The sequence below is a fragment of the Anser cygnoides genome, chromosome 4 (genome assembly GCF_040182565.1).
Source record: "Anser cygnoides isolate HZ-2024a breed goose chromosome 4, Taihu_goose_T2T_genome, whole genome shotgun sequence".
Taxonomy (NCBI): domain Eukaryota; kingdom Metazoa; phylum Chordata; class Aves; order Anseriformes; family Anatidae; genus Anser; species Anser cygnoides.
The window spans coordinates 7087727-7112741 of record NC_089876.1 but is presented as its reverse complement, the minus strand read 5'-3'; the positions used below and the strand labels follow the sequence as shown (position 1 = coordinate 7112741).

Below are 25015 nucleotides of genomic sequence, written 5' to 3'. Positions count from 1 at the left end.
TAATGCAGCTAAAAATACTCGAAGCAGACCTTTCAACTGTCCTTTAAAATGTTTTTGCCTTTCTCTGGGGCTTGCTTTCGTGCATCTGTTACTTGAAAACAGGGCTTCTGCGATGTTCTTTCTTCTGTGTGTTTTATTGCTGACACTTGTGCTTTCTTATTTTAGTACTTGATGTAGTAGTTACTGAATATTGTCATTTGCTTTTTAAACCTTGATAGACAATTAAAACATTTTACAGCAACTCATTATATTATTGCTTGTTCATTTGACGTTAAATAGGTGTGATTTATATTGTTTTTGTTCCTATTTTGAAAAGTATTGGTGAAGATTAGGCATATCATTATAGCCTGCTTCTGAATACGTTGAGTAATTTTTTGACAGATGTGTAATACTTCCAGTTTTCACCTGGATGTTTGAAGTACATGTGTAATTAGTAGGAAGTGTTGCCAGATGATTTTATTTCCCCGTAACGGAACTTTATTTCTGATCATTGGCTTTCAAAATCTGTCATGTGGGACATCTGTGTGTTGTACCCTGACAGGCATTTAGGATTTCATGTACATGCTGCCAGGTATCCGACAAATAAGAGCAGAATTACTAGATGTTTAATAAAGACAGGTTAGGGAACACTAATAAAAAAGACACAACAAAAATGCTTATCCACATGGTTATCAGACTAATATCTGAGAATGGCACATTTATTTTCTGTGTCACTGTGGAGGAGTAATGAGAAATCATGACTCCAGGTTCCAGTAACAGCAGGGAAATGTGACATTTTATAAACAGAAATTACTGGCTTATTTTCTTCAGATAGTATTAAAAGGGAAGATCAAATAAGCTGGTGGCATGGAAATACTCTCTGCTCGGGGCTTTGTACTGGATGCTGTAGAAATCTTCTTGGATACCCATGCTGATTTCTCACAAGTGGTAAAATAATGATGTGATGCATTCGTAAGTCTCTACCGTGGAAGTGCATGGACGAGGGTGGTAATTAGAGATAGCAGTGCTGTTGCTTATGTATTTTGTGTAGGGGAAAGAGCAGTGAGTGTCCCGGAGAGCGGCTGGGTGTATTTCGATCTTTGCAATTAGCAAGAGGATATATGTGGGTGTGACTGCTGTGCACATCATTGGGTCAGCACAGCGCCGGAAACCACTTCTATTTTTCTTGGTCTCTTGCAAATTAGAAAGAAAAGAAGGAAGATGGCTTGTTTTTACTGAGTTTAGGTAAATAAAAAAGCACAGTGCCATAATATTCGTCATCTATTCTTTTTCAGGGTACTTAGCATTTACCTCCAAGCTCTGCAGACTTAAGCAGAGACCGCATATATGCTTTAAGTGAAGCTAATGCTTAGTTTTCTCTTGTATGTATACTACGAAGTCCAAATCTTACTCCTTTGAAAATCAGCTTGGGATTGTTCCCATTCATTTCAATAAGATTTACAGCAGGTTCCCACAAACTTAAGAAGCATAGTTAGAAACCTTAAATGAGAAAAGACAAAAATTCATGTAATAAGAAATTCAGGCTTGCAAGGCTAGCTACCACTTTTTCGTATGCTCTGCTTGTTGGTGCTGTTCTTTATTTACCCCACACCCAAAGTCTTAATCCCACATCCCAAGTCATGGGAGATGACAACCTGCTTATGCTGAAAGCAGTGCCAAAAGATGCTGGATCCGATTCTGATGGAATCGGGACATTTGTTTTGCATATTCAGCATATTTACATGCTGGTAAGCACTCTTTTTTTCCCCTCCCCTCTCGCATCTATTTCACTGATCCGTGCACCTGCATTTCATTTCAAAGTTTATTTCTACTTGATTGCTTTTTAGTTTTGTTCTACCTTGAATCTAAATGTCACCTGAGGTCATGGCACACACAGGAACGAGCCTACCAAAACAAAGTCCGAAATTTAAAAATGCATTACGTGTCAGGAGCCATAACACATGCTTTTTAAGTATGGCGTTTCTGGGAATTTTAATAGTGCATTTTGGCAAATCTAATTCATAACAGCTTCTGTGTTCATGTTCTGAGAGGGATATTTTTTTGCTTGTTTTGACAACTTGTTCTTTATTTGAATTAATATTAACATTTATTTTTAAAAAACGTTATTTTTTTGGAGGACTTCTGGTAAACAAGTGACAGCTCTGACTAAATTTACAGCCTAGGTAAGAATATAAAGCGAAGGTAAATGCCAGAGGGAATTAGTCTCACGTTACATGTGCAAGATTGTAAATTAGTTGAATGTCCAACCTGTCATTTTAGGGTCTTGTTTTTGTAAATATAGATCAGATTTTTCAGCAGTTCGTATTTTGTTTAAAAACTGAAATCCCTTTGATGTTTTTACTGTGTGTAAGGGAAGTTTTGTAGGGAAAAATCTTTTAAAAGGACATTGTCAAGGGAGTTTTCCTGCTTGTTTAATCCTTGCACTTGTGAGGATACTCAGAAATGTGAAAATATAAACTCCCCTTCCCAAGGCTGCTGTCCTCCATTTGATGTACTATTGGTTTGTCATTATAGGGTTACTGATAAGTGTTGTGCTTTTTGGCATTGATGTATCTTTCAGAAAAAAGAATTGAAGCATTTGTTTTGAAAAAAGAACAGCACATTTAAAGAATTACATGGACTTTGCAAACAGATTTAAGAAAATGAAAGGTAGGTCAAATTTTGGGCCTACAAACCTGACAATGTCCTTTACTTATAACGTGTATGCCTTATTTGAGAGACATTCGTGATCCTAATGATGTCATATTAATCATCAGCAGGAAAATGTGAAAATGACATTGCTAATCCTCTTTACTCTTAATAGCTTATCTTGTTGCGTTTGGTATGTTTTCTAATGTCAGCGAACGGTGACAGACTGCTTTGAGATCTCGGTTGTGCGGCCTGATCACTTTAATTACTGTCGGTTTGTGACATAAATGGTTGTTCTGGGAAAGGCTTAAAACAAGCTGAAAGAGCCCAGAATGTGTCAGGGCGAGCTCTCCTACCCTCCAGCGGCCTCCAGAGCCGCTGTGCCCTGGCAGCAAGGCGCGCTGAGGTGCGCCTTTGTTTCAGGAGGGGCAGGTAGGCCTCGGGAGGGGGAGGAAACCACCACGCTTGGGTAGGCCTTTGTTTTCTTTCAAGTATTTAACAAAAAAATTACATCGAGGGCTAAGGCTGGGCTGATAATTCTGAAGTCACCACACAGCCAGAGGTGTGGAGGCAGTAGTTGGAGAGCCTCCCCCTCAGGTTTTGGTTACAAGAGCTGAGGGATAAGTTCTTCGATCCTCTGGTTTGCGAGTGCTGGGCTGACCTCTGATCGATCGGGCTCACAGCTGAAAGCTGCTTTTTGAATTTTTCAAGCTTTTCCCATAAAGGCTGGACCAGAAAAGGGTTTAGATGCTGTTTTTGTAGAGCAGCTAGTCCAAATTGCAGCTCTCAGAAGGCACTTCTGCTGTCCGTCCGTCCGTAGCAGCCGTGCACCACGCGGTGACCGCTCTGTCTGCATGCACCCTACACGTGGTATTATTTTAGAAAAATTCCGGCAGTCACTGGCACGGGAGCTGCTACTGGGGCAAGAGCTTCACTACCAGATTTTTTCCGTAGTGAGGTAAAAAAAACCCAAACCCACTAATAGCTGGATTGAGCTAACCTTAGGGTTAACCTTTGGGGGTAACCCTTTGAGGGTAGCCTTTGCTTTCCTTAAATACATTTAGATAACCTTAAGGGCCTGACTTATATCCAGCCGACCACCAAGTTCAGAGTAAAGGCTTCTCACTCCATCCTCAGTAGTCGCTCCGGTGCTTGGCTCTCAGCACGGTGCTCCAGGAGATCACACGCTCTCCTCGCATCCCTGCTCACCTGGGCAAAACCTTTGCCGCATGAGTGGTGCCGACTGGTCCAGGTACGTCTCTTTACAATGCACCTGCTTGTCCTGCTCTGGTGCTGTGTGCGTCTTAACAGTCCCTGGTATGTTAATGGCCGGTGGCAGCACAGCAGGTGTGGTGGAAAACCAGCAGCCAAAGGGGGAAGGGTGCAGATGCAGTGAGAAGCTTTAACTTTGAGTTTCCTGGCTTCTGTGAGCACAAGTCAGACCCTTAATGTTGTTTTAATGTATTGTTTGTGTTTAATTTTTTAGTAAAAATTTGAACACGATCCAGGCTACAGAGGTTGCAGTGGATAAGAAGTTTAAAAGCTTTGGTTCAAGATTACAGGAGGCTGCAAGAAAAGTTAAAGACATGGAAATGAGGATCGAATGACAGGCTGCTATTTTGCCTCAGAATACTGAAGATTGTAAAGCATTGAGAAATCGAATTCATGACCCTGGAAATCAAGCTCAGATTAAGAAATGTCAGGTTGGTAGGGGTTCCTGAAAGTCTCAAGTTAGGATAAACTGAGATTGTTTTCCCTTAACAAAGGTTCTAGGATGTGGGGGTGGATGGTATACTTGTTATTGTCTGTGTTATATAAAATGCTACCGTACCATATACTTAAATAAGCCAACTAAGTGAAATTTATTTTTTTTTTTAAACTGAGTTTTGTGCTTGTGGTTCTGAATGTTGCTTTTGACCAGTTTACAGTCTTACTCCTCTCTGGCACTGAGTTGCATGATTTACTGTTAATGCAGGAATGGAAAATACTGCTGTTAAATACACATTGCTTTATCCTGCCGCACCAAGGGTCTGCTGCAAAACCAAGCATGTGGTGCAGTATGACATTTCTAGATAAGAAACAGGCCGAACATATCTAAAGGGTGAAAGAAGTAGTTTTTCGTTCAAACGGTTCTGATTCATAGCGAAACTGTGTCTTTGCAAATGTAAACTTTAAATAGTGACTGCCACTGTGATTAAGTTACTGTAAGCTTACTGAAGTGTTGAGTTATTGTCTGCGATTTAGCGATACGGTATTTAGGCAGAAAGATTGTGCAACAGGAAGTCCATGCTGAAGTTCAGAAAGGATTTTGGCAAGCAAAGGGTTGTGGGGTTTTTGTGGTCAAGGTCACTGGGTATATTTGAGTTCTGGGGACTGTGTTAACGAGCCTGAGATACTTCTGGGGAGGGTTACCCTCACCACTTGTTTTTCTGACTTCAGTTTTTATACTTCAGGGCTTGGTCTGGCACGCTACTTCGCACCAACATCAGGCAAGATTCACTTGGTTAAAATAGGTAGTTATACTGGCCTAAGGGAAAAAGAGACCACACCTTTATGTATTTTAGAGGAATTGTTATTTTTAGAGAGCTGTGTTTTGTGGTACTGTATTTTATGTTTTTCTGAGAGAGTTCTAGATGGAAGAGTGATTCTTGAAGGGGACAGCTTTTAATCTTATCTGTTTGGGCTGCGTGCACTCCTCTGACAGAGATGCTTCTGCTGTAGCTCTGCGGGAAATGAACTATGTCATGTTCTTCCTCCATCTTCAACAGCTTTAGGATCAAAGTTCTATACATTTTCTCTTATTTACTTGAGCTTGGATTCAGACTTGTCATTGAAATCCTGGCTTTGCTGGACTGACAGTTAAGAAGATGACCATAAGATTTCGCTTGTAAAACGAGCACAGTAATTATATTCAATATGAATAGGGCTTGCAATGTCATTTTTACATTTATGTTTCAAAACATAATTGCATTTTATTAATGCTATTACATACATTATTTTGAAAGAAACATGAACAAGTCTATAACATGCTTTACTTTAGGGTGTTTCAAAGTAAATTTAATACGGGGTTTTATAATTAAGTTCCCATTAAACGATAGTAATTATTCTTGGGATAACTATGTAGCATTTGCATTGTGTATTCATACTGTGTTTGTCCTGTGCCACATTATTAGTGTGTGGTTAGTTTATTAAAAATGACTGTATGAAGGTTATGTGGCCATTTCTGGTTCAGATGCGTAACAACAAGCAGTAAGTTAGCAGGGTGCAGGATTTTTGAAAATGATATTAAAAACGCTTCCATTTAATTTTGGTGGTTGGATATTAAGGGCTGGTTTGGAAGTAATTGGTGAGATTTTTCTGTGCACCAGAAGTATTTCTAAGGATGTCTGTTACAGTAGAGATTAGGAATTAATGGTTTTGCAACAGTGAATACTTGCCATGAGTGTTGTACCCGTGGAAAACTTTGTTGGTGAATACTTTTCACGTCTGAATGCCTGTCTGCTATGGTGAGAATGCTGCAGGTGCACTCCCATTGGCATAATCAGTTGTTGAAAGACATTGAGACCAAAATGAAAAACAACCAAATGAACGTCGGTGATCCAATGCAGAAGGACTGGTGAGGATCTGTTGTCCTTCTGCCTTCGGTCTGAAAGATCCTTTTGCTGCTGAATAAGCAATTAAGTATTATGCAGGTACATTTAAATTAGAGCCAGCTGCCCTTTTTTTCCAGGTAGGGCGCTAGCTGCGAGTGCATGCATGTAGGAAAAATCTCAATGACCCTTGTTGAGTTGTCTTCAAGTACAAAAACCGTTTGAAGAGGTAAAGAACTTAATGCCAGATGTCAGGAAGCCCTAGCCCTAGCCTTACTGCATTGGGTAGGGGCACACTTGAAACTTATGGGTGCAGGCTAGACAGGTAATTGAGGCTGAAGGTAATGATCTCCTTGGTGCAGCTCCTTCAGCACTAGACTTGGGCTTGGCCCCAGCAGGGAAGTAATGTGCTACTTCTGTTGACTTGTGAAAATCCCTTTTCCCAACAGCTGTTTTCCTTCACTGGGTATCTTGTATGCAGAACTGGGACTCTACTAATTTTCCATCTACTTACAATGCAGATGAGTCTTTCAGGGCTTGCTTTTTGATGCAGTCTGAGGCTTCAGAAGCAGGGATTTCTAGTTGGAGGTAGCTGGGGAAGCTCAGTCTTTCTGAATTCATATTGGGCTAATTCATATTATCAAGCAATAAGCAAAACTTTAAAATTCGCACTGCAGCAAATCTGTGTTGTTGACATTTGCATACAAGAAATATCTAGCCTGCTTCACTCTCTAGTTTTTAAAAGTACTTGTTTTGAAAGAGGAAAAATCATGTACTGTGTTCTTGTTTTCATTTTTCCTTCTCTCTTCAGGAAGTCCCTTTTTTCCACCCACGCTTAACTACTTTTGTGTAAATGGTTTAATATTATTCCCTTGAGTACTTTTGTGTATTTATAGCCCCTATACAGTAAAAAGATGCTCTCTGAATATCTTGCTATACGGATTACTTTTCATTTTAAGACTCCATAAAGAGGATATAAATTAAGTCTGCACTTTGAACTGATTTTTCTCTACCACAAATGTTTAATGTGTTTATTTGTCACTCTACAGTGTTCCAAGTGTGATGCTGGTTTAAGGATGGGCGTTTTGCTCACGTTTTGTAAGAGAGCTTTCAGGGGTGGATTAAGTATGATGCATTAATTTAAATCTTACAGAATAGTTGTGTAAAACTTATGAGTTTAAGCAGGCCTACGTAGATTAGCACTAAGCCTGTGTACTTGGACAATGGATCCTCAGTAAATACACATTTTTGCTGTTGTAGGTTTTTTCAGTTAAATTTTAGTGTCAGCAGATCATAGTGATATATGTAAATTGAATACTCAACTCCTTACTGAATTGCGTATGGAATTCCGTAAGCTACGTTCTTACAAGCCTGGACAAGATCGTTCTCACTCTGTCTAGAGCTCACAAAGGTGTGGAATCCAATCAAAATATAAATCTTGGATAAGATTGCACAGACACTTCTTAATAGTGCAGTGAGGGTGTCCGTTTAAAAAAATATACTATTCCCTTAACGTTTTTGACCATCTTCTATTATTCAGCTTCCTGAGCCTACACTGCGTTTTTTCTTAGGGGTCTTTTGTTTGTTAACGGTAAATTTGTCCCTGCTTTTATTCGCTCTAAATCTTTTTCTGCCATCAGAATAAAGAGACTAGCTATAACGTATTTTTGTTACATTTTCATCCTTTGAATAACACATCTTCTCTGTTTCTTCGTAGGCATTCGACCTCCGATCATGAATGGGCCCATGCACCCACGCCCTTTGGTAGCATTGCTGGATGGCAGGGATTGTACAGTAGAAATGCCGATTCTGAAGGATGTAGCCACAGTGGCATTTTGTGATGCTCAGTCTACACAAGAAATTCATGAAAAGGTAATACTACGAAGATGTAATTTAAGTATTTTAGAAAATGCAGATACTTTAATAATTATGAACAGATATGCTGTTAGCTATGAAAACGTGTTAGGCACTGCAGTTTGGTTAATAGTCAATTAGAAATGACCAGCAGATCATTAAGGTAATAAATGATGAACAAAGACAAAAATATCCATTGAAGTACATTTCTGTGAAGCATATCTTTGGCTGGATGTTGTCCACGTGCTTACAAACTGAATTAGATTCATGGAGAAAGTTAAATCAGGGAAAATTATATTACTACATGATATTTTGAAATGCTTCTTGGAAACACTGTTGCTAAGCTTTCAACTGGAAAGCTGAATATTAGTGTCAGATTGGAAGTTCTTCTCACAGCCAAACTTCTCTGCTTAGCCAAGGAATTGTACAGATCGGGTTAGAAGGCTGCATGCACTGCAAATTGATGCTGGAAAACAGTTTTGGAACAAATGCTAACCAAAATTGTATTTAGAAAACGAATTTTTAAAAGTATGTTATCCCACAAGTTTGTACCCTCCCTGATGATTAGGGGAGGTGTAAAACAGCCAGTGGTTCTTAATGTTGTCAAAGGTTTCCTCGTTTTCTTAGAGGGATACCCATTTTTGTGATGATAGCCAAGGGTGCCAGCTGGCGCGTACGCCTGAATTTTCTCTTCAGAGACTTCTTTCAGCACGAAGGCCTAGCATCTACCCCAAATCTTTGCTACTCTCCAGGCAGCAATAGAGCCTTTTCACATCCGTATTTCTGCAGAGGTAGAATTAATTTTGATGAAGTTATTGTTGGCTGGCAGAGTAAGCCTCAAATGTCAAGTATTCCTTCACCTGATGAAGGATGAAACCTGCTTCTGTGGAGGTAAAAATTGTAATGAATATGACAGCAGAGGAGGGCAATCAGGGGTCTGTTCCAGGGGAATTTATTTTTCTCCTCTCCAGTGAAGATCCACGATAGACAAGTACAATCAAAGTATTAACTTAAAGGCTTGTTGGGTAAGTGTCTAAATCCACTTCTGTGAACAGTGCCTGTGGTTTGTGTGTACTGCTGAGTGTGCTTCAGCTGTGAAGGAATTCTGTCAGCTGAACTGAGGTGCACCGATATTCCTGCTTCTCTACAAATACATCGTTGGACTCGTTCTATGCTAATTATAGTAATCCTCAGGCTTGTTACAGGTTTTCAGAACCTTTTCACTAACTTGTAATTGCTTATTTGCTTTTCATTTTCTTACGTAGCACTGTTTAAACATTTTAGAGCCTGGTGTCTGTATATGATGGGAGACTTGATCTTTTCTTTGACTTTCTTACAAAGCCAGCCGCTTGCAAATAATACCAATACAATAATTTCCCTTCTGGCATTAAGCAAATAAACTTTTTTTCTGTAGTCCCCTTCATGTCAGCATCTTCTTGGTGAGAACTCACCAACAAACTATTCAGCTTGTAATTATCTAAGAAAAATATTTTTATTCAGTAAAAAAAAAAAAACAAAACATTTTCATTGTTAAAGCTTCGAAAATTTTTAAGAGCTACTGTTGTATTTTTCCTTTTTCTTTTTTTTCCCAACACTGAAAGAGAAGATTGAAGAGGCTTTTATGCTGTATGGTACAGCAAGCTAGAACAGCTGATTCTCATGTTTCAGGCAAACATAAGAGATGAATCCCCTCTCCTGAAGCCCTGCATGTAGTTCCTCGGTGGCTCTCTGCAGACAGATTTCCCGTCTAACCTCCACCCCTCTCCCCATATAGGAATATGCTGTTCCCTTATAGAACATTAGTTAAGAATGATCTTTAAAGTTGTTTTTGTCATCATCAATACTGACTTAATGTCACTAACTTGTTTTGTTCAGCTACTTGTTAGATATAATTCTAATGTAAATAGGAGAATGGAAAAGAAATAAAAATAAATTGTTCCTACTAGGAAGTCTGCATTCCAAACACCCTGTTTTCAGTTCATTAGTTGTTTCTCATGGGATAGTTAAAACTTTTAAGGTTATTCTTTAATTGTAGGCTAGATTCTGAGTTGGAAAAATCGTAGTTCTGATCTCATGACTTTTGTAATGCACTTACACAGTTACATAGAAAGCCATCTTTGTAGTGGGCAGTCAGTGGGATAGAATAAACTCAAAACCCGAACGTCTGTTTTGCTGTGACATTCACTTTTGAAAGAGAAAGATTTTACTGAAACGGAATGCAAATTTCAACCTGGTTTTTACCATCTCTTGAAGGAGACCAGTGTTTTCGCTGTGCATGTGACCAGGACTATTCACTATTTGGCAATGAAAGAGAACCTGAAAGTAACGAGAGAACAAATGCAAACAAGTGAAAACTTCGCTGTATTCATCAGTAATTTGAGATGCTATTTTTTGTTTAAAAAAAAAAAAAATTAAAAAAAAAGAGTAATTTGTAAGGGTCGAAACCAATAACAATAATCTAAGTATAACACTGTTCTTTCATTTAAAGAAATACTTAACCCAAGCATTTTGTCTCATTTTTATATCTTCAGAATTAAAATGTAACATCATGCTTTATTTCTGTCTTGTCTATTTTTCATCATGTTTAAAAGTTGTTTTTATCTTACTGTTCTCCTGTCTCATGCCGTCGTCAGACATGTGATACATGAAATAGCTGGATTCTAGTGACAAGGACTGAATAGCAGGTGGAGACTAAGTAATATAAATGCTGTTTCACTCCCTTAGTAAGTAAGAGCAGTCTGCTCTTCAGGTGATCACTGACAGCTGCACCATCTGTATGGTCTGCTTTGTTTACTGAAATCAACATCATTTTTTTTCTGATGCAGCAAGGCTGGGGAATTCCTGAGTGACATGAATGCCTTTCCTTAGAAACACTAAATATTTTCTCTTATCAGTCGTGTGTAGTAAATGAATTTTTCAGATCTTGAGACTGAAAGTCAGCACATGCATCTCAAAATGTAGCTTTGGAAAAGTATTTAAAGTAACTGAAACTTGATGAGTAACAGGTAATCTGTTGTTGATCTTCACAAGAGTATAGTCAGCACATATACTTAAGCTTGCTTCCTTTGCTTCTTACCGTATCAAACCAATTCATTCTTAGTGAACTCGGTAATTTATCTGGAAAATGTGTTTTCACTAGCAACCAGTATGTTGTCATAATACAGCTCTTCGCAAGTCAAAAGGGTGATGAAGTCCAAAAATGTTTGAGCTTACAAAGTGTTTGCCAGGTGATAGGTTTCTGCAACAAAAATCACAAACCCTAATCCATTTTCATACTGTTAAAGTAATATAACGTAGATCAATTTAATGAAGTGCTGAGCACTGCTCACTTCCATGTGAAAAGCATTCACTTTTTACTTCCACTGTTCCCTTGCAGTGAAAAAATGACTGTTTCCAAACCATGTTTGAGGTACAGGAAAGAAATATCTTCATTTTAGTCCTGCTTGTTAAATACCTTATTTGGAAACGGTGTTTTAATAAATCTTCAGAAAAAGCTTTAAGATCAGAAGTTGCATGTTTAAAGCAGCATCTAAGTGTTTGTAGATTTGTAATGCATATTCCTGGCTGTTCTAAATGGCAATGCCTAGTTAATTAAGATGCAGATTTTAGATAACAGTTGTTAATTTGCCTAAATCTGGCATTAACTCAGCTTGTGTGGTGATGTCTGATCACAGGGAAGTGAGGGGTCAGCACTTGGGCAGTAAACATTTTGGAAAACGAGGGATTTTTGCTGGTCGTGAGCGGGTTTCAGGGACAAGATGATAGTTTACATTTCTGTTTTAAGATGGCTAGACAACAAAGGAAATAAAGAAGAAAAAAAAAGAGGGATGTGTAGTAGTTTCTGAGACAGATACCAGCAAACCACATAGATTACTTTTTTCAGAGAAGCAAGGAGGCTGAGATCTCTTAACACAAGCAGTGAGGAGGAAAAGAAATTAGGATTTGAACGCCACTTGTATGGGTGAAAAGCAGGACGTTAGCAAATGCTGTTATACCTTAGTATGTGTGCTAATGAGGGAAAGTTTTCATCAGATTGGGTAATGCCTGAGTTTCAGTAGTAGTGATTTCCTTATGTCAAAGAGTTTATTTGTCATTCTCTTTTTATGGCTGAGGAAACTAAAGTATGGAAAATAAGTAACTTGCTTAAGGTCACAAATAAATAATAACACGTATTAGAACTCTGCTTCATCGCAGGTCAAAACATTCATTGCTGGTGCTGCTGCTTTGGAAAGCAAGTTGGATGTTGAGGCTGTGTTTCTTTCCTTTGAAACGGCTGCCAATGCTTAAGTGAATACTGACATTTACTGAGAGTGACCCAAAGTACTGAAATGACTTTGTACTTGCGGACATTTATTGCAGTTCTTCAGAAATCTTCATGTATAAGGTTTTACTGACACCCCCTCAGTCCCTCTGCATAGAGAAGGCGGTTTGTTTTCAGGACTGTCATAGGTATTTGCATCTGAGAGGATGCAGAATGCATTTAAACTTTGCCTTCTAGGTTCTCTTTTATTATAAATACTATTTATGGCTGTGTGAAGTTGAGCATTATGCTTGTCAGACTGTATCATGGGGAGTTGGTGGGAACTGGGTTATCTGCATCCTATCAGGGGAGTTAACTTAGTCATTTGGGGTAAAAATCTACTTTAAGATTTTGGTGTTTGGTTTATGTTTTAAATAGGGATCATATTAATACCAATAGAAGTTACCTGTTATGTTAAATTAGTTTTTTCTTTCACAATCCTATATAAATCTGCCTTCTCAGAAACTGTCTCAAATGTACGTGGGGTATTAGTGTCTTCCACGAAAAATGTAGGCGTTGATCAACGAAATAATAATTAGGTTGCTTCCTTCCTCATTCCAGGTAGACTTGCTTTTTTTCTGTCCCTTGCCCTGTTCTCTCCCACTTCTGCTCCCCCCCCCAAGTCCCTCTCCCTTTGAGCGCCATTCACAGCTTGCTGCTCTTCCTCCCTCCCTGGCAGCTTCCCCAGCCAGCGCTTCTCCTTCCTGCAGTCTTGTTCCTTCTTTCTCCCTCTTTTGCCTCGCTTTGCAGGCGTCACAGACTCGAGCACACCCTTGAGGTCTTTGTGTTGCCTGAGAGAGATTTTGGGAGTTCATTTTCTTTACTCTTCAGGCTCTCTGACTTCTGCTGTATATATAGAGAGTAGGCTTTCCAGCTACATAGAGTTAAACATAAAAATAATATGCAAGTGCTGGTAATAGAAGTCTAAGGTAAGCAGAGAGAAAATAGTTATCCCTGCAAACTTAAAAAGATAGGAAGCACAGCTGACTAGGAATGGTTTTAAAACAAAATGCATATGCTGGAAAGAAGTCAATTTATGTGAATCTGTGTATGTTTTCTTGTTCTGTGTTTTTTTGAGATTATGTGGTTTCCTACATGTTTTCTCAAATCATTTGGAAAGAGAAATTGGAGGATGGAGGGTGGGGTGGGCGGTGTTTCTGACTGGATTTACTGCTTCGTGCAGATGCCCAGCTACTCAAAAATCTGAGGACCAGGGTTTTCAGTGGGAAGTGGGAGTACAGCCTGGATGATAAATCTATATTCCAGCCTTACAAGTGCTTAAGTTAAAATGCATCAATTCTCTGGACTCCTGTTAAAAGCACATAATAAAATCACCTTCACAGGGATACTATGTTTCCATATTTTTACTTTAAATATAAATGTTTAAAAGCCGAACTTCCTGGTCAGTGGTGTAGGACAAGGAATTTTCAATCACTCGTGTACCTGGGAATTACCTATAGAAGCATTTCCAGTCATTACAGTTATTATCTAAGGCTGTTTCAAAGAAGAGCTGAAGAGCTTTCATAATGGAAGAAGTGTTTTGAAACTGATGCAAACAAATCAAGCGTGCTGCTGTCATTCTCAAGAGTCTTTGATTTGTTCCTATTTTATTAATGGTCAAGTAAGATGATCTTTCTAGGTTCTTCGTTGTTCAAAGCAGTGAAGCTGTAATCTTGCATTTGTACCAACAAACTGAATACTGGTTGAGCATGCTGGGTTTTATTTTTAGTTTTAACTACGTTAGTTTGCAGTGGATCCTTAACACTGTTCTGGTGAGACTTTGCGAGCAGCTGCAAGCCTGCTGCAGCCTTCCTCTGTGTTACCACGTACTGATCACAAATTTGACATATTGCTGCTTTTTTGCAAGTCAGATAATACAAGCTCTACTCAAATTAAGTAAAGTACATCATCTATCTGGATGTGCAAAATACCTCAAGTCTGCTGGTGACACTAGGACATTTAACTGGCGATGACACAGCAAAATCCAAGCCCAAGAAATGCAGTATCCTGTATTTCTAGAGCCAGATGAAATAGATCACTTTCTAGTGATGACTTCCAAGAGGTTGGCTTAAAAAAAAAAAAAAGGCTATATTGTCATTCTGTGTGTGTTTTGTAAATGTATTCTGTCTCTGCATTGAAGTAGTTTAGTATTTTATGTACTGTGTTATGTTTTTGTGCTCTGGATTGATCTGTGAGCCTTTGAGATCAGTCTTTCACAGTGAAAACTAGCAGTGTATGTTTAGATGACTGAAGAAGAAAATACCTTGCTGCTCCATTCTTAACATGTTATATTTATGCTTTTGTAACATACTCAAGATCCTAAGTTCTTCTCCAAATCATGAGGCATGTATGCTGTAATGGTGACCATGTGGCATTTGGCATGATGGCTAAAATAGCCTGGTGGTGAAATAAGAAGAAAAAAAAAAAAAAAAGAAAATGTTTTAAAAGGATTTCAATGTTCCATATTCGCTGCTCAAGATCTGTTAAGCTCTTTGAAATAGAAATGTCTCCTACTACAGTGTCATCAGTTCTCTAAGAGCCTTGGAGACCTGGCACGCTGTGAAAGCAAAGTAGTCATTTTGAGGTTGAAGAACAGCAGAAAGACCTGTCTGAACAGTTCTGATTGGAAACGATGTCAGCTCGTTGAAGAGGGTATGAAAAAGGCATTCAACAAAGCTGTAGCTTCACCTGGAAGTCAGTCAGTAACTGAAGGCATAAAAATTATGCAGATGGGCTACATAATCATTTGGTAACAGAAGGAAGCCAACTCATGTCCCGTGTTTCAACTTTTATCTCAGATCCTTTCTTCCCGAAAAGCACAGCTGTAGTCAGATGAAAGCAGGAGTGGCTGCTGAAGGTACGCAGCTACCTCAGCTTGTTCTCTGTCAAATTTTGCCTGTTTCCTTTCCATGCAGGGGATCTTGAAAGAGTGTTGCCTGACTGCCACATACCTGAAATTGCTTGCTTGTTAAATCTGTATCTCGCTCAGATTGACAGGAGTTGATATTTTAGTAATAAAGTCGTTGTACTAGAATTTGGTGAATGTTGCATCAATTGAGTTCATTATGGGGAACTATGAAAAAGCACACAAAACCCCAGCATCTCTTATGCATCTGCCCCTGGGTGTACTTTTATAAGTGATCAGTAAATTACTCCTATGTGCAATTGTTTCCTAAAGATTTGCCAGAACTGCTTACATTTATGTTGGATTTCAGTTTCCTGTGTTACACTCAGATTTAGTTCAAGTTTTGTTTCCACTCTGGCAAGCTTTTTAGACTTCCTTGTGTGCATTTACTGTGTAATGGCTGAGAATATAATTTATAACAATAATAGCAAAGTACAGAAACTGTATTTTTTTAAATCTGTAAGTGGCGTTATTAAGTCATCAATGCTGAATGTTTCTAACTTCAGATTTTCTATTTTTTGCCTTTTTTTATTGTACTTCTATCACATGGCCTGCTGCAAAAAGCAGTAGCATAATAAATTGATGCAAGATAATGTACAATACCAAGAGACTGTATTCTGGCAGTGCACTTCCTTGCTAATTGCTCCATAATCCTAGAAGTTCAAACACTATAAAGAAAATCCTTAAAGATTTGTCATGTGTATCTGTTTGTTACATATCTCATATGGTGGGTAACGAGTGTGGAAATGGCTAGTGTCAGCATTAAGCCATAACTGAAAAATACTTTTCCTTTCACTGAACACATTCCCAAACTTCCAAATATTTTTCAGTCTCCTTCCAGTGCCAAGCCATAACCTGAACGGGCCCCACAATGGAGTGTAATGAGACCAGGCCAGAGATCTTAGAGTCCAAATTACAGTCTTGTCTGGCTGAGTTAATAAAATGTCAGATTATGAAGTGAAATTCCCAGATGAAACGCTGGTTTTAAAGCACAAATGCCTCAGCCAATTCAGCTGTCTTTTAGCCCCTACTTAACGGGGCTCTCAGAGTAGCAGCAGCTCTGTGCGCACAAACACAGGCCCCGTTGGCCTTTTTCAGAGGGAGAGCAGCGAAGGAAGGGTCTGCCTCCCACAGAAGACTTAGGTGGGCTGTCAGAAGCTGTAAACTACTTCAGGTTACGTACGAGCAAAAGGTGTTTTCTCCTGGATCACAGCCCTGGAAGGAGAGGATGTGGTGACACAAGGCAGAATGGAGAACGGGGCCAACTGGAGAGGGCCAGGAGGATATCACAGGGAGCAAGAGGTACCTTAAGGCAACAGTATAAAATTTGGGGTTGTGACTTGGAGAAGGAAGCCCGGCTAGAAGCTTGGGAGTGTGAAACAAGACATGCATTAGGAAGGGAAGGCTTCAGAAGTGTGCTTTAGTCAAGGGATCGGCTGTCAGCGCGCCGCTGGCCATGCGGAAACACGGGTCATGCGAGACTTCATTAGGAGAGGTCTCCAGTAACCGTAGGGTTGCTGACAGTACTGGTGTTGGTGTAACAGAGTAGGGAGAGAGACCTCAAATAGCACTGTGCCTGCAGCTCTGGTCACCTCGGGGGAGTTGAGTTTAGGCTTGTATGAGCACAGCGCAGAAGTGTTAGACCAGCCAAGGGGTAGAGAGATGTCATCCTAGAAAAGCCTAGAAGGACTAGGCTTGCAAAGTGCAGCCAGATTGTGACGGGGGATATCATCGTTGTCTATAAATAAATTTGGATTGTAAACACCGAGGAGACAAAGTACGGTTGGAGCAAATGGCCAACGCTGGCACCAGAACAAATGGATGCAAGCTGGGCTGTGAATAAATTGGGGCTGGAAATGAGAAGAAAACTCTGTGTTGTTGGAACAGGGAGATTTTAGAACAATCTTCTTTTAGGGATTAATGGGACCAAAAAAATGCACATAAAGGCATTTTAGGGAGGCATTTGGTCAAGTTACGAGAAGGACTGTTTCAGGTGCAGATTGCACCAGGCACATGGGCTTGGTGCTGTGGGAAGTCCCCACCAGCTACAATGCCACTGTGGAAGCAAAACCAATAAATTGTGTTTTAAACCTGTCTGTAGCAGCTCAAGTAAATGCTTTCTGATGAGTGCAGTCTTGCTGATTAGTGACTGTTAGCTGTAATCTCCAAAGGACTTGTTTGTACCATTAAAATCAAGGAGTTTTGTGTGCATATAATTGTTTATAGCATCAGAGCCTACAGCTGTTCTTTGAATTATGTTGTGGCCACATACTTCAAGGCTGTGTCATTTCTAATTTTCTTGTAGTTCTTCGTCTTACAAGTAAATCCAAATTCTGCTCAAAGGATCCTGGTCTTTAGCTGATTTAGAGCTGGGGTTACCAATCCAGGGGCACCTGTTGAAATATCATAATTAGTTTGTGAGATATTCAGTAAGGAGCAGTTTTCTTTCATTTTCATGGATTTTGTTTACGTTTGCTTCTAAAATATTTTGTGTATCTTATTTTTTTTAAATTGTTGCTTCAGATCTCGGGTTCCAGCAGAGAGTTATGATGCTTTTTGTGAGATCATGTTTTGCCATAGTAGGGTTTTTTGGAATGATTTATGTTGATTAATGGTATAATTTTTCCTTACACTAGAAAATGCCCATAAGTAGCTCAGCTGATAGAATCTGTGCATGCACCAGGCCCAAAAGTCTATCGAATAAGAAATGTAAAGCCTCCACCAAAACTTTCATGTAAGGTGCTTGATAGGAACCACTTGAAGTCATTGCAGCTAGCTTGGATGTTGAAATGATTTGAGCCCGTTTTGTATCTTGTAGAACTTCTAGGTTATTAGGTAGTGCACTGAAGGTGGAAACAAAGAAGTGTTTTGAAGAAGTGAAACAGTCCAGTTTGCATACAGAGGAAAATGTGTTCTGCTTTCTGAGCAATAAACTCGTGTATCAGCTGTGTGACATGCAGTTTCATGGCTTGTTTGTTAGCAAAATTTGAAAACTCCTGGGCCTCGTGTGCTAACCTTTCTTCCCCTTCACACCCCCTCCTTTTAATCTTTCTTGAGTAGGTTGGATGTGCTTTCACATTATTTGAAAGATATTCAAGCCTTTATGATCCTGTCAGTTTATTTTTGCTTACGAGTTTTTTCCTTTGCAATACTTTTGTCCTGGTACAATTTCTTACTTCTTAGAGGTGTTAGTTTTTGTGGATAATCTCACTTATACCAATTTCTATGACTTCAGTTTTCCATCTGTGAGAGCTCGGAGTGTTGCAGCATCAGTAAACCAAGGGACAGACACTTTGGTTTTGTGTATAAATTGACAGATTTCAGTCTCTGTTCTCCAAGGGTTTTGTAATGATTACTGAATGTTTTCTATTCAGGTATCAAGTGGTTTAATATTGCAATGGAAGCCTGTACCACTGTGTGTGTGGGGAAGAGATCGTCCTGTTATTCCACTCAAAACTGAATGTCAGCTGCCTAAGCATAAAAATGCTTGCTGTTTAAATTGAGTGCTTGCTCCCGTGTGTTTTCAGGATGCATATGTAGATGCAGTCTGGTAATTCTTGTATTTAGGGTCCAATATTGCAAAGTATCTCCTGTAAAATGAGAACATCTTCCCTTCGTAATAAGAACACAAATACAGGTCACTTCGCTCTTCCTAAAACTAGTCTCATCATGCTGGGACAGACATATCAGATGGAAAAAAAAAAAGTCTAACAAGAGGCTGGAACATACTTGGGCAAATCACCTTTAAAACAAAAGATGTGGGTTTAATGCTTTTAAAGTCTTCTATACCTGAAAATTTGTGTAGTTGATTAGGCTGAGATACTGTGAAAGAAAGAAAAAATAAGTATTTTTTCTTCCATTTTACTTGTAGGTACTAAATGAAGCAGTGGGTGCACTGATGTATCACACTATCACTTTAACACGAGAAGACCTGGAGAAATTTAAAGCACTTCGAATAATTGTCCGAATTGGCAGCGGTTTTGATAATATTGACATCAAATCTGCTGGAGATTTAGGTATGACTATTAAAGACATTGTTTTACATCTTATACTTGCCTCCAGAAATTTGATAGCATCTAAGTCTTTGCATTAATGTTTTCTGTATAATTTATACTAACATAGTATGTAAGCTGTATAATTTTCTCATCAAAGTGTTTAAAAATCATTATGGAGATATTAGCATTAGTTAATTAAGTGATAATATTAATAGCTTTGTGACAGGATGACAATCTGCCTGTTCAAGATAAATCCAAGGAGTAAGGCCATAATTTTTCCTCTTGTTCTTTTTTTCTGTCTTTTTTTACCCCAGTTGTGTTTTTTAACTGTAATCCAATCACAAAATATAATTCCATCAGCATGGAAAACTACTACTGTTTGAATAAAAAATGAGATCATTATCAACTGTCTGGGACTTATTTATGATGCATGAGATTTAGTACTAAAGCACTCCATAAAGTAGAAATATCGATTTTATAGGAGAATCAGTTGTTACAGCTTCAGAATAAATTTAGATACTGGAACTGTGAAGAGATACTGCTTAGTGTTTCACTGCTTAAAAAAAAAAAAGTCTGATTTATACTTTGCTTACTTTAGGATAACCCATCTGTTACCTGTAATCTACAGGTAAAACTGTACCACTGGAAATCGACGTATACATTTTCTTTGTTTCTTTTCTAAGTAGGTTGAAATTATCAAGTATCATAGAATCACAGAATGGTTTGGGTTGGAAGGAATCTTTAAGAGCATCTAATTCCAGCCCTCTGCCATGGGCAGGGACACCTCCCACCAGCCCAGGTCGCCCAGAGTCCCATCCAGCCTGGCCTTGAGCACCTCCAGGGATGGGGTGCCCACAGCTTCTCTGGACAACCTGTGCCAGTGCCTCACCACCCTCAGAGTAAAGAATTTCTTCCAAATATCTAATCTAACAAATTTCAATAATAAATATGTTTCCCATTATGAAGGTCTTGGAAACAAATAAGTGTGACAGTGCTTAGTCCTAATAATAGCCCCACTGATGTAGTGAGGAGGTGTACTGTGGGTCTGCTTATCAGTAAAAGAAAGTAAAATAATCGCCAGTGTCTAATGGCTGTGTAGTTTGCACAGCAGGCAGAGGCTAAGAACTTTTTCATGAGTTTCTATAAAGAACAGGTAGATCTGAAGGCATGCACAAGGCTGTGTTCCTACTTACTCAAGTAGTGCCAAAGTTTGGTACCTGACTTGTGAGCCCCAGAAACCATATTACGTATGTAGAGATTGCCCTGGGGTAAAATCCTGGATCCAAAGCCCCAAAACCTAGGTATAGATCCAAAACCCCAGAGGCATCATGAGTCTGATTTGTGTAGAGAATCCCTGATGAGAGGAAAATCTTCACAGGTTTGTTGGCTATTTGGGCAGGTCTCCATGCTGGATGGTAACCCAGGCTTACAATTCAAATGCAAGACTCAGGGGAGACGTTATAGCTCTCCACAACTGCCTGAAAGGAAGGTGTGGGGAGCTGAGGGTCAGCCTCTTCTCGGAGGTAACTAGTGATAGGACTAGAGGGAATGGCCTCAAGTTGCGCCAGGGGAGGTTCAGGTTGGAAATGAGGAGACGTTTCTTCTCAGAAAGAGCAGTCAGGCATTGGGACGAGTTGCCCAGGGAGGTGGTGGCGTCACCGTCCCTGGGGGTGTTCAAGGAGAGGTTGGGCCTGGTGCTTGGGGACATGGGTTAGTGGGTGACAGTGGTAGTGGGGGGATGGTTGAACCAGATGATCTTGGAGGGCTTTTCCAACCTTTATGATTCTGTGATTCAAGCCACATTATAGCAGACTTGGGACATTCTCATTCCTATGGCATGGTAAACGCCACATGCCTAATCCTTCATAGAATCACATTGTGATTAGGCTGAGTTACACAGTTAGGACCCGTCCTGTTTGTACATTCCAGTATTTACAAAGTCGAATTGTCCACTCTTTCAAAAGCCACTAAATGCTGGAAGGCTTACAATGTAAAATCTCTCCTAGTAGTTAGGGCAAAATGGTTGGAATTAGATACTAATGCATCGCTACTGGGACAAATCTCTTTCCATTCCTTGAATATGCATCTCAAGGAGATAACCCGAGAGTTAATTGCTCTTTGAAAAAGGCTTTGATTCAGTCTTGAAATATAATACAAAGTTAGACCTTAAAGTACAACATTTTCCTGAAATTTTATAGTAACTTTTCGAGTAATTTTCAGGGAGCTTACTGGTGAAGTTGTTACCAGTTTTTCCCATTGTGTTATTTTCATGCTAGTGCTTTTACTCTTCTTGAAATGGATGCAAACAGATGTTTCTTGAATAAAAGCTTGAAGATCTGGTGTTTTTTTTTCTTCGTTTTATTAATTGTTGACTAGAAAACATGTTCAAGTTGTAAGTGTAACTGCAAGTGAAATGGGAGTGAAGGGAAGCACCAGTTGACTATTTACGTGTGTTGATAGTGATAGGACAAGGGGAAATGGTTTTAAACTAAGACAGGGGAGATTTAGGTTCGATATTAGGAGAAAGTTTTTCACTCAGAGGGTGGTGAGGCACTGGAACAGGTTGCCCAGAGAGTCCTGGAGGCATTCAAGGCCAGGCTGGATGCGGCTCTGGGCAGCCGGCTCTAGTGGTTGGCAACCCTGCCCAGAGCAGGGGGGTTGAAACTAGATGATCTTTAAGGTCCTTTTCAACCCAGGCCATTCTATGACTCTATGAATGCTGAGTTTTTCAGCATTGAACCTGTGCACAAAATCACTGAAAGCAGGGGGAAAAGGGGAAAGGTAAAGGAGCACAAAAGCAGTTAGATACGAGGAGAGTGCGTTATCTTTTCCTATGTGAAATGTCTCTTCATATCATTGTCTCTATCCAGCTGCTCGTTGTGGTTTACCATGCCTTTGCCTTTTATAAATTAGCTGTTTTTAAAGGTGGGGGAAAATAGAGAATAAGAAATTTGTACAACTTAGGAGAGAAATTATTTTGCCCTTTTCCCTAAAAGGGGAAACCTTTTATAGGGAGGAAGGTGTAAGGCGAGTTGGAATTCCTTAGCTTCCCATATATGTAATATAACTTAATTATAACTTAACTGTTAAACCATTTTTTTTTGCCAGCCATTAGGAGACATGCTTATTGATTTTGTTTTGCCATCTAAAACCTGCATTTTTGCTCCATGAAAAAGACCTTTCGTATAAACAAATGCAGCTGTTTAATGTGATGCACTTGAAGGAATTTTACTTTTCAGTCTTGTACTTTTTCTCCCATTCGTGCTCTTTTTTCATTTTTAAAATACCGTGAGTTTCATACTGCCATTGATGTTAGCAGACTGCCAAGATTAATAATCCAGCAAATGATGCTATTTTATCTTTGTGTAAGTCTATAGAGCAGTGACTCAGCAGAGAGAAGAAAAACAGGTCTGCAGCTTCCTTCTGTTGGCTGTAGAAAGAAGGAAGGCATTTGAATGGAAAACATAGATAAATTCGTTATAAGCTTATTATTTGTCAGATTATTGTTATTACTCTCATGGAAGAGCATGTTGGGTTTTCTTCCTTGCTTCACAAGATATACTGGTGTTAGCTGAGGACTCACTGAATACTTATTTATGTAAAACCCAAATAACTAGACAGTGAAAACAGTATTAGGGTGTTTTTTTAGTACACAAAACACTTTTTTCTCCACCGTGAAATTATACTGTATGCTGTTTGTGATCTCAGTCAGCAGGATTGAGAGCGAAAAATTAGTGGGAGTTGATGATTACAGGGAGAATGTAGTAAATAGAGAGGACACAAACTTTTTCAAGTAAACATTTTGCTTCACTGCTGTACGTGTACTGGAAGTACATGCTTATCCAAGAGAAACAGAATGGGGTGACTGACACGCAATTACATTTGCTGGCTGCCTGAGCTGTTTTTTGAAGTAAAAATGGAATATCGTGAGTCTTGGCTCAGTCCACCTTCCACAGCTGGCTGTGGAAATCTGTAATGGTCTTTTCATTTCTTGATCTTACACCTTTCTCAACCATTAAGTCTGTTTCCTAATAGCTGAAGTTTTGCATTATCTTTCCATATCATGCAGAAGCAGATTTTGTATTTCTGTACTGATATTTAGATGGGTTCTCTCTTTAATTTGAAGGACCAGGGAAGGACTTGGATTCTGTTTGTAGCAACTGCACAAACCCATGTGCAACAAGAAACAGATCGTTCCTCCCTGTGTTGTTACTACCCATATATGTACTGGAAATAATAGGTATACCGTGAAGGTTTGTAAGAGTTGCTTTCATTTTAAATTAATCTTTTTTATAATGTGTAGATAGCTTTTGGGAGGGTATCTGCTCTGTAGTGCAAAGTAACTCACACAATGAAATGTAAACAATGATCTTCAACCTTACTGGCTTTGTGCTGAGAGAAAGGCATATTTCCTTCTGCTATTCAAAGCACGTAGCCCAGTGTGCGTGTAAAATGCTTACTAAGACATCAGCTTGGTTACTAAGCTGCCTGACATCTCATATACTTCTGTGGTTTCAGTAGTCTGATTGCTGTTTGCCTTAGTTTGGAAAAACAAAAGTTTAAAAAAAAATTCAGAATAAAACCTTTACAAGTATTTACGAACTGGTTTGTCATGTATTGTGTCAGTCGTTGCAGTCAGAAACTTGGTATATAAATACCTGTAAATTTAAACATCATGCTCCTGAATGGCCATCAAATAGGAAGAAGAAATATTTGGCAACCTGGTATCCTTTCCACCCATTCTTTGCAGGGATTGCAGTGTGTAATGTGCCAGCTGCCTCAGTAGAAGAGACGGCGGATTCTACCATGTGCCACATTCTGAACCTGTACAGACGAACCACCTGGCTTCACCAGGCTCTGCGAGAAGGCACGAGAGTACAAAGCGTCGAACAGATTCGGGAAGTAGCTTCTGGAGCTGCCAGGATCAGAGGGGAGACCTTGGGCATTATTGGATTAGGTATGTTGGCTGGTGAGGTGGTTTAATACTCCTCGCCTCCCATTGCTTTAAAAAAATTATGAGGATTTGAGCTGTTAAAACAACACTAGTTCACTCCTTTCCATGCCAAGCATTCTGTATAATACCACTTCGTTCCTGGTGTTTATATATCTCAAATGTTTTCCCTATAGGCATCATCATTTCCCTCAGACAACTATTTTTGCAATTTTTGCTGTTGATATTCCTCAGTTCTTTGAGCTTCTGGACATCTTTTTGCTGGTGTCAGGCACGCTGCTTGTAAGACTCCATCGCTTCCCTTTTCCAGGACAAGGATCCTGCTACTCCAACCCATTGACACATGTATTTGTTGTATTCATCGTCTGTTGTCATACCTGGTTCTGTTTGTACTGTTTTTCTTTTGCTGTTTTTAATATGTCTGAAAAGTGCTTGCTGCAGTAACAGCCTGCAGAGCAGTTATTTCTTGCATTTGGTTGGGCTGCATCTGAATCTGTATTTCAGCTCAAATGAGAGAAAAAATAAATACAAGAAAGTTTGAAATGCTTCCAGACCTAATAAAATCACCTACTTACCTCTCTGAATGTCCCTAAATGTGTTTCGGCATCTAACAGATGGACAAGCTTGCTTGAGATGAATTAATTGCTGTCTGTTACAGACGCAGAGAAGAAAAACAAGCAAGTCAGTTTCTATATAAAAATTATTCAGTCATGTGCTTGTCTTATCAAAGATCTGATGGGCTGTGGATGTAATTGCCATGGTATTCATCCGCAGGAATTAATAATACGATTT

At 39.3% G+C, this 25015-nt stretch overlaps 1 protein-coding gene across 8 annotated transcripts in view; it reads left to right on the top strand.

The window, feature by feature from the left end:
* The window catches only part of CTBP1 (C-terminal binding protein 1), a 233574-nt gene that overhangs the window by 186588 nt on the left and 21971 nt on the right, over positions 1-25015 (top strand). For 4 of the 8 annotated variants that reach the window (XM_066995581.1, XM_066995580.1, XM_066995579.1 and 1 more), the window contains 3 exons: positions 7936-8090; positions 19149-19293; positions 24023-24229. In XM_066995581.1, coding sequence (XP_066851682.1) covers positions 7936-8090; positions 19149-19293; positions 24023-24229 — 507 coding nt within the window. Of the gene's footprint in view, positions 1-2584; positions 2650-4114; positions 4332-7935; positions 8091-19148; positions 19294-24022; positions 24230-25015 lie in introns of those variants that run through there. The other 4 variants (XM_048047567.2, XM_048047575.2, XM_048047581.2 and 1 more) reach the window with 3 other exon arrangements.